Source organism: Osmerus mordax, chromosome 14 (assembly GCF_038355195.1).
Source record: "Osmerus mordax isolate fOsmMor3 chromosome 14, fOsmMor3.pri, whole genome shotgun sequence".
Lineage (NCBI taxonomy): Eukaryota > Metazoa > Chordata > Actinopteri > Osmeriformes > Osmeridae > Osmerus > Osmerus mordax.
Genome location: NC_090063.1, coordinates 8,832,618 through 8,842,134, shown reverse-complemented (window position 1 = coordinate 8,842,134; position 9,517 = coordinate 8,832,618). Strand labels below are relative to the sequence as shown.

General features: G+C 41.4%; 2 protein-coding genes and 1 non-coding gene across 3 annotated transcripts; all 3 read left to right on the top strand.

Annotated features, from left to right (window-relative positions):
- The first annotated feature begins 1,576 nt into the window (after nucleotides 1-1,576).
- scpp1 (secretory calcium-binding phosphoprotein 1) lies at nucleotides 1,577-4,392 on the top strand. The gene is made up of 9 exons (XM_067250948.1): nucleotides 1,577-1,703; nucleotides 1,989-2,043; nucleotides 2,172-2,219; nucleotides 2,610-2,666; nucleotides 2,770-2,811; nucleotides 2,928-2,981; nucleotides 3,151-3,189; nucleotides 3,399-3,464; nucleotides 3,657-4,392. Exons 2-9 carry the CDS (start codon nucleotides 1,990-1,992, stop codon nucleotides 4,206-4,208), a joined length of 912 nt encoding a protein of 303 aa, XP_067107049.1. The 5' UTR covers nucleotides 1,577-1,703; nucleotide 1,989; the 3' UTR covers nucleotides 4,209-4,392.
- Nucleotides 4,393-4,540: 148 nt separating this feature from the next.
- On the top strand, nucleotides 4,541-4,614 carry trnai-aau (transfer RNA isoleucine (anticodon AAU)). The gene has a single exon. It is a non-coding gene; the product is annotated as a tRNA-Ile (tRNA).
- Nucleotides 4,615-5,177: 563 nt separating this feature from the next.
- tnip2 (TNFAIP3 interacting protein 2) lies at nucleotides 5,178-9,517 on the top strand. The gene is made up of 6 exons (XM_067250627.1): nucleotides 5,178-5,638; nucleotides 6,609-6,908; nucleotides 7,353-7,430; nucleotides 7,560-7,880; nucleotides 8,055-8,171; nucleotides 8,338-9,517. The coding sequence occupies exons 1-6, from the start codon at nucleotides 5,315-5,317 to the stop codon at nucleotides 8,623-8,625; spliced, it is 1,428 nt and encodes a 475-aa protein (XP_067106728.1). The 5' UTR covers nucleotides 5,178-5,314; the 3' UTR covers nucleotides 8,626-9,517.

Sequence of the window (9,517 nt, the reverse complement as noted above, 5' to 3'; positions counted from 1 at the left end):
GAAGCATTGTAAACATGCACACAGTTTTAACACACTTCCAAACATCCTCCTATTAGTTTCAATCTTACGTAGTACCGTCATACTTTGTAGATGACACTTGTTAGAGGATAGGCTTTCAAACAATCAAGCTTCAAAACAATGTTTCTAGTTTTTTTTTACACAACGTTCGAAACATTTGCATTAACTCCTACATTACAGAGTCCTAAATCACAATCAGTTTGAGTTATCTGCTTCAACCACCAACACTGTTACACCCCACATAGAAGACATTGAAACTTCAGTATTCGTTAGAGGGAGAAAACACATTGCTCAATGACAACAATGCTGTGTACTGAGTCTGCTCCTCTCCTCCTCCTCTCCTCCTCGTTCCTGACCAGACCCATACCATGACTGGGGGGATCAGTGGTTTCCCATGCAGCACCAGTGTGGTGCGGAGCTGCTCTAATTACACGTTGTGTTGGCATAGCTGAAATAACTGACTTAGAGTGAGGTCAAAACACGGAATTCCAAAGAATGATTGTCCAAATATGGATATCCAGGAAACTATTGATGTGGATTTCTAGGAGAGGATATGTTGGTGGTCATACAGGCAGGTAACTCAGGCAACATATGATAAGTGAGCTGTTATGTTCTTAATCTATTAAAATGACTTAATCACATTTTGTATTAATACAAATTAAGTATTCAAAATGTTGTTTCAATGACACTGAATATGACAACACTCCTGTTGAGTCCTAAAAACCTTTACAAAGAAACATACATGGGAACCCATTACTCTACATTACTGCTGAATAAGTTCAAATAATTCCTGCAGAAATGTTGGACAGTGGTATAATTTAATTTAGAATAGGATGGTGTAGCACAATTAGAGTATCTCAGCATGAGTTAGTTTATCTGATGAAGGCCCAGGGGTTTGTAAAGCGGAACTCCTTGACAGGATGTAGCCGTGTTCTTATTTGACCCTCCCTTCTTCCTGGTGTGGGTGAACATGTTTTTTAAAGGCACCACAGACCCTATAGTTAAGACTCCTAAATTACATTTAACTTTTGACAGGGAGGGGGAGGATGGAGAGGAGGAGGGATTGTTTGGATGGATGGATCCGTATGTGTGTGTGTGTGTGTGTGTGTGTGTGTGTGTGTGTATGAGAGAGAGAGGAGGGCTGTGTCTGTGCTAGCTTGTGTGAATAAGTGTGTTTGCAACTGTGTGTGTGTGTGTGTATTTGTGTACATACTTGCTTTTGTCCATGTTTGTTTGGGTATGTTGTGTGTGTAGGTGTGTGCAATCCAGTGTACAAGTGTGTGTAAATGTCTTGTGCATGTGTGCGTGTGTGCACAAGCCTGTTTGCATTTATGCATGTGTCTTGTGTGTGTGTGTGTGTGTGTGTGTGTGTGTGTGTGTGTGTGTGTGTGTGTGTGTGTGTGTGTCCAGGCTCTCCAACAAGCCCACCTTCCCTGTTGACTGGCGATGCAGCTTGGCGGAGCTTTGTCGCCTGGGAGGAAATGATGCAACAATGTTAATTGGTGTTCCTGCTTCGTTATATAGCTCTGCCTGCTTCCACAGTCACCACATCCACTAATGTGATTGTCTCAGCATCCAGTCTCCACACTTCTGAGATAAAGCGTAGCACTGCAGCCTACCTCTGTACGCCACATAGGAACCATTGGCTGAGCAGTCTACTGCATCTGGTTACAGCAGAGCGGAAGGTAAAAGACCAAATAACTTGTACAAAGTTGCATGTTTGTCTGACATCTGAGAATGGGATATGGAATGTGTTACTTTCTGTGATGAGGTCATAATTAAGTGCATGTTTATCACATGCAGACTGTTTGCTGTGGAGGAGGTGTTGGTGGTGGTGGTGGTGGGGTGGTGGGGAGTTTGGTCTGAAATGCATTTTCTGATCAAGTTTATGATCATTGTATTTACTACTAAGTCATGTTTTACACATTGTAAAATGTGTAAAACTTAAATCAAATCTGTGTTTATCATAGAATGAAGATTACCACAGTAATACTCTGTCTGGTGGGAGCAGTTTCTGCCAACCCAGTAAGTAACATTCCTAGGTTGAAGAGAAAAAGCAACAAATTAATTGTCAAATGTACATAAGATTTGTATGCTTTCTATTTCTGTTCTCACACCCTGTCTGTCTCCAACTTAAAATTGTCTTTCAACAGATTTTGCACAGAGTAGACATGGAGCCATGTGTGTCTGAATCAAATGCGGTGAGTACTATCACAACATGCAATCAGAATCCATTGCACTTGGTTGTGGCATTGGGTGTAGGCTCTTGAAATCTCCACACAGACACACGTCTCCTGAGTGCAATCAACCTGTCTGCCTCCGTCTCTTACACATCCCCATTTCAGCAAGAAAAGCTGACAATTGCAGTAATTTATACCTGTGCCAAACCTCAGGTTTAGTAAACGTTTGAGGTTAGCCTTCTCTGCATTGTGTACATCCATGTATCAGACTGTGTAGGTGATGTTAGCTTGTTGGGGCCACAATAGGGCATGTTTAAATTCCAAATGAACATGATGATTGTTGACGTTGGCGGGCGGAGTTGTCATTAAAATGAACTGTTCTTTCTGGCTGGGTTTTTTTTTGTCTTTCAGACCCAAAGTTTGTCTGGCTCACAATCGTCAGATCAAAGTGACACTTCAGAACTTCAGGTGGGTGTGAAGTGTTTTGAGGGTAAAGTATTCTTGTTTGTTGTTTCATGGTTATTAGGGTCTGCGATTTTAATGGATCTCTGTTGCTACTCTTGTGTTGCAGAGCTCTGAGGAAAACACATCAGAAGATACATCTGAAAACCAGGTTAGAAACGTCTACTTTGATAAAGCCAAGACACCTTCCAGAACCCAGCAGATGTGTTCATGTTGAGGTCCTCTGCATTGTTATCACGTAGGTCACAGCTGGGTTTCTCTTTTCAGACTTCAGAATCCGAGTCAGAGTCAGAATCATTGGAATCCAATTCTGATGATGAGGTGGGTGTGGATGCATCAGTAGACACAATTACATAGACAAATTATGTTGACAAAACAACCAAAACAAGCTCTGGTCTTGTTGCATATTTTGTTTTCTTAAATTACGTTACTAGTCCCTCAGTGGTGGTGTTACAGTAAAAGCAGCTGTTTGTCTGTTTCCCACCAACAGAGTTCTGAAAAGAGTCAGAGCCAATCACTCCAAGACACAGTAAGATAATAAGATAAAGATAAAGTGTTAAGAAATAAAATGCATTGTTGGTAGTTCATCTTATCATGACCACATAATATAATGTGTAACTATGATGTAACATCAGGGTCATCATTTGATGTATTAGTCATTGCCCATTAAAGAAAGATTAGTGTTCTTATGTCAGGAATATTGTGAAAGGTCTTTTCTTTCTGTAAATGTCGGTGCAGAACACGTCACATGAGATGGGTGTAACCAGTGACAACAGCCTGGGCAGTGAGGAGAACATTCGCAAGGTGAGACAAGACTATTGATATTATGACATAACAGACCTGTGCTTACAAGCTTGCCATCATGAGACACGTAGGTGTCATTTATAAATGAATGTGATTTATGCCCATATATCTAGGAGCTTTAACCGTTGTTTTGTTGTGAAGTCATGTTTTTTATAACAGTTTAGTTTATTGAATAATCTTGTCCATGTCCAGAGTTGGATCCGGATGTTTGCAAATGTCATCCAAGTCCTGAGCCCCAAGGTCAACGGCAGTGTCAAGGTCAAAGGTCAACCAGATCATCAGAATGTTGAGGAGGGAGAACAACTGCACACCTCCATTCACACAACCACTGCCATGACAGTCAACCGGAAGGGCACCACAGTACCAAGCAATGGAGACATCTTTTTGGTGGAAAGTATTTCCCAACCGTTAGATGGTCAAATTGCGACCATTCCCAGAGAGGACCATGATGACAGAGAAGGTTGTGATATCAGCAATGTGCCAGAGGCTAACACTGACTCCAGTGAGAGCAGTGAGACCTCTGAGGCCAGTGACAGCAGTGACACCAGCGAGAGCACAGAAAGTGAGACCAGCGACAGCGCAGACACACAGCAGATGGAAACCAGGGACTGCCGGGGAGGTGTCGATAGCACTGCCTGCGACAGTGACGAGTATGTCTTCCAGGACATAGGTGATGACGCTCATTACCCAGTGGAACACCTAATGATGCCAGAAGAGGTGCATGAATTGCATCTACGGAGATAATGAACACCTTGATGAACGTCTCTCAATCCTACACTGCATTACACATAGAGATATTAAGCTTTTTCATGTTGTATTGTGCTTCAGTACCTCAATTGATGGTCAGCTTTAATTATGACTTCAAACTAATGTTATAGATAGCAGGTGGTCAGTTCATAGGCATCTGCAAAGTTTGAAATTAAATGTAGCCCTATTTGTCTGTATTTTTCTGTAAATGGCTTTGTACTGTAATACGTTTTTACGATAAATTTCTTGAATTCGGGATAACGTTTCAAGTGTAGCTCTATCAAGTGTTGACAATTGATATTCTCTAAATGCTCGTACTCAGTCTCATCGGCCGGTTAGCTCAGTTGGTTAGAGCGTGGTGCTAATAACGCCAAGGTCGCGGGTTCGATACCCGTACTGGCCATAAATTTTATGCACATTTTATGATATAGTTTCGTTTTAGGAATGGTCTTTTATGTTAAATGTGTTAGTTGCTGGAGAACGGCATTTAACGAGGGGTGGGCATTCAAGCACTTTCTTCTCATTTTTACAACTTGCATCACATTTCAGTTTACAGCTTCCGTTGATATTTCAGTTGAAGTCTGGGTCAAATATTCTGATGCAATTGCATGGTGTGTGAATTTAAGCACGTTATGCAGCTTGACTAACATGGATCAGAGTCCAGAAGCCCAGGCTTGAATACGCATGTGCACAAACTATCGACAGGCTCTTCAGCTACTTAATCTAAATAATGTGTACATTTTCATAAATGACAATCATAATACAAGTGTCTTAGAAATTACATTTCTACGCTGAACAGAGTGGTTCATTTACCCAACCTAGTAGGCATAGCTACAAGCAAAGTAAAGTACAAGAAAAGTCCGCCTATTGAAATGGGGAACTCCCCACAAGGAAATCCCCTGTACAGTCGGAATATTACCATTTCGAAATTGAGATGCGCCACATCTCTTAGCTTGTTGACCTCCTTGTTTAATTTAGAAAGTATTTGGCTTTATTAGCGAAGAACTCTCGAAGCACGAAAATTGGACAACAAATTATGGAATATTGATAACATTCGCTACCCTCTCTCCTTTTAGTTTAATCTTCGGAAATACTCGCTTGCCATGGATAGTGTAAATGTGGACAATGATTCGTTGAAAGCAAAAATCCGGAGTTGTAATACTTTGAACACATTTTATCACGAAACGCGACAACAGATGGATACTTTGAATAAGCAGATTATCAAAAGGGACAATTTAATTGCTGATCTTAAAGCAAAATTGGGTAAATATGAGAGAATCGATATTAATGTCGAAGGACAAGAGTCAGTTGTGATTGGACCATCCACGTGCTTAATTGAAAGTTTATGTAAAGAAATCTGCAAAATAAAGCAACAATTTTACGAGACACAGGTGAACACGTCCCATCAAGCAGAGTTGAGTCAACAAGTAAGTAGCCTATTTATTGGCAATCTGAATTGTCATGCATGGAAAATAAATCATGCAGATCAAGTAACGTGTAACTCAATATTTATTTTGTAACTGGTTAGTCTATTGTTTTTTGATTTACTATATTTTCATGTGTGTATAGCTAATGCGTTAAAAATGTTTAAATTACAATAATTTATGACTTGACATCTCTCCCTATACAACATTATCAGTTTTATAGCCACGAAATTTGCATAACATGCCCTGCTAAAATTAGCAGAACAAAGTAGATCGGAACAGTATAGTAAGACGTTTCCCTGGGGAATTTGACGTGTTTGTCAGGTAAATTTGACAAACTCCTTATCATGTTTCATAATAATTGACAAATACTCTGTATAGATGTGTTCACACTCTTTGATAAGGAAACTATATATTATATATAATATATATGTAATATATTACAGAGCTATATATTATAAGCATATAATGATTGATCTAAAGTCATATCTTTTACATATAGGCCTAGTTTATTTTTAGTGAAACTGTCAAAAAACTTGATACAAATCTTTATTCTTCAGACCCACCATACAAGTACAGTGGGTGTTGCTGTAGCAGCAACCCTACTTTTCCATCTCACAGCGTCTGTGTGGGTGCAGGTGCAACTGTTGTTTTACGGGTTGTCAAGACAGTTGAGCAACAATTCTTTCTTCTACCAAGAACAACCCATACAATTCATGTTCAAACCCTCAGTGTGTTCCCACAAAGGGAAACTATATACTGTACCTACTAGGGGATTACAATATTGTGTGCTTGAGTATGATTGACATCTTCTAAAACTTGCGTCCTCACACTGCTCCTCTCCTCCACCCTCTCTATTTCTCCCCGTCATTCTCCTAACTCTCCATCTCTTCCTCCATTACTCTCTCTCTCCATATATCTCCCTCTCTCTATCTCTCCCCATTTCACGTTCTCCGTGTCTCTCTCTCTCCAGGAAATCCAGAGGCTGAAGCAGCAACTGAGAGAGAAGGAGAGGGAGCTGGAGACCGTCACCCTCCAACCAGAGCATGAGAAGGACGAGGAGATCCAGAGGCTGCGGGGAGCGCTGGAGGAGAAGGATCGAGCCCAGGCCACGCGAGCTGTGCTGTGCAACTCCCTGGTGGAGGAAGCAGACCAGCTGCGAGCCCAGCTGGCAGCAACAGTCCGGGTATGCCAGGAGCTGCTGGGCAGACTGGAGAAAGAGAAGAAGGGAGGGGTGACGGAGGAGGAACAGATGCAACAGAGGGCAAAGCAGGTGTGTAATATTGTAGTCGTAGCAGACCCAGTCAGAAAATACTTTTAACTGTGACTTGTAACGACGTTACCAAGAACCTTTGCTATTTTGTGCCTCCTGATCTGCTGAATTTGTGACTGAAAAAGAGAATAATTGCTCGGCAACACAATTAGTGAATTTCCTATTTATGATGTCTCACATTTGCCGTAAGTATTGATTTTCCCATGAAGAGTCAAAATCAAAGTGCATTTTATTAGTAAGTCCATGTATTGTAAAGGTTGGTGAGTTTTTGATGCCGCATTTATTCATTTAGAAACTGAAATTGTCAGTCATCTAGTCTACTAAAATGTCCCATTATTTTCCTTTACACGTCTGTCAGTGATGTACATGACTGACATTGATTGTTTCTGGAATTCCCTGAGAGACTGTTTCATTTTGAGGTTTGATTTCTGTTTGTTCTTGAAGATGTCAGACGGGTCTCAGGAAGCACTGGTAAAAAAACTGCAGGAGCAGAACCGACAGCTGAAACACAGCGTGGCTCATGTAAGAACAGGTCTTACCCCTAACAATGAACCGACCATTGCATGCAAATTTGAGTGGCCCAACCAGAAAAATCCTTTGCACACAGAATGAAATGTTACGGGGGAATGACTATCCTTTTCTTCTTCCCAGGTTGAAGCTCTGAACGCTAAATGGCAGAAATATGATGCGAGCAGGGAAGAGTACGTCAGAGGACTGTGCCAGCGACTGAAAGAGTTCAGTGCCCAGGCTACCTCCAGCACTAGCCCAGTAGAAGGGCCTGGGCCTAGGTCCGGGTCTGGATCAGGCTTGGTGCCTGGCTTGGCCTCACCTAGTAGCGGGTTGCTCCAGAAGGAGATAGCCAGGCTTAATGGCTTACTGGAAGAGAAGATGAGAGACTGTGGGAGACTTGGAAGAGACTTGGAGGGCATGAGGAGGAAAAACCAGGAATGTATTCAAACGCTAGAGCAACAGGTCAGTGTCATATATGGATATATTGCTCTCTCTTATTCTTATAATGCAACATATTCCAGTGTTTTTGGATCATGAAACCCGACTTGTGTCCTTCCTCATTATGATATGATAACAGAACCACACCTGGGTAGGACTTCACCTGACCTCATCCCTCCCTCTCTTGATCTCCCACAGGTTCTTATCTATACAGAGGACTTCAAGTCGGAGCGAGCGGACCGGGAGAGAGCACAGGGCAAGATCCAGGATCTGAAGGAGGAGGTCTCTCGCCTACAGCAGCAGCTCCACGCACAGGTGAGGCCTTAGTGTACCACGAGCTACCAGGTCTCACACAACATGGACAGCACTGGACATAGACATCTTATTCTATGATATAGCTGTCTAATTCCTGGTCAATAATAAGCAATATTAAGGACAAGCAGTTGTGGTCAGGCTAAATGTGGTTCTGTATCTTTGACAGAGTCGTGGTAAGGACGCAACGGCCACATGCAGAGTTCATACCGGAGTCCGAGTCTCACCTCACCGTCGTATGGACACGGCCCAATCGTTGTTAAGGACTAGCACGGACCTGCCGGTTGCCAAGCACCAGACCAGCCAATCAGCAGCAGCACAGACAGAGTTGCTTGTCCCAGCCTGGATGGAGAGCCGGGGACTGTCAGAACTACAGTGCCCACGATGCTTCACAACGTTTGACGAAAACCAGGCCACAGAGTATCTGAACCACTGTGAGGAGTGCGCCAGGCTGTGAAAGGTACAAAACATGAATGAGACTTCTAGACTATTATCTCTTCCTGACCTGTTATTCTATTCCGGACCTGACGAAAGCCGAGCACTGGAGAAAAACACTAAATGTGGCTGAACGTTTTGGACTTTTGAAATGTATTTCAAATAAGAACTGACTTCGAGTTCAGGGTCTAAACCTCTTAAATGTCATAAGTGTCAAATGTTTTATTTAGCAGTCCCACTATGTTTCACATAAGATTGACCCCCAAATAATGCAGGGGTGTTTTGTGGCAAGAACATAAGATGTCTGTTTGAATGGACAGTATAAATACTAGGTGATTGAATATCACTGCAATATAAAATATACCTCCATTAATATTCTTCGCATGAAATGATGACCGTGTTGCACATCCTTCTCATCTCATGCCAAATTGATTTCCTAGATGCACAGATTATAAATTAACTGAGTTTAAATACATAAGCTTCCCTCTGGTTAAAGATTTTGAGTTTATTCTTAATGTGGTGCTATTAGCTGTACATGTTTTAATGATACTTTTTGAGTCTGTAAATTATCTATTCAGTTTACCCGATATATTTTTTGAACTAGCTACTGTACATGCCACAGACAGAGTTCAATCACAGTATTATATCTAATTTATTTTATCCGTGTTGTTCTAGAAACTGGCACGTAACAGTGAAAACCAAAAGGATTAATAATTTTTGCACCCAACACGTTACATTCTTGCAATAAACCCATAATGCTCCATTATGTCAACTGAAATGCAAAAGAAAGTGCTTTTTCAGTTGAATCATGACTGACATTGTTTTAGCTCAGTTCTATGAAATATCACAATATCCCTTGCTGTTGTTCACAAATATTTATTTTTTTATAATAAAAGTTTTGTGTTTGCCTCGAT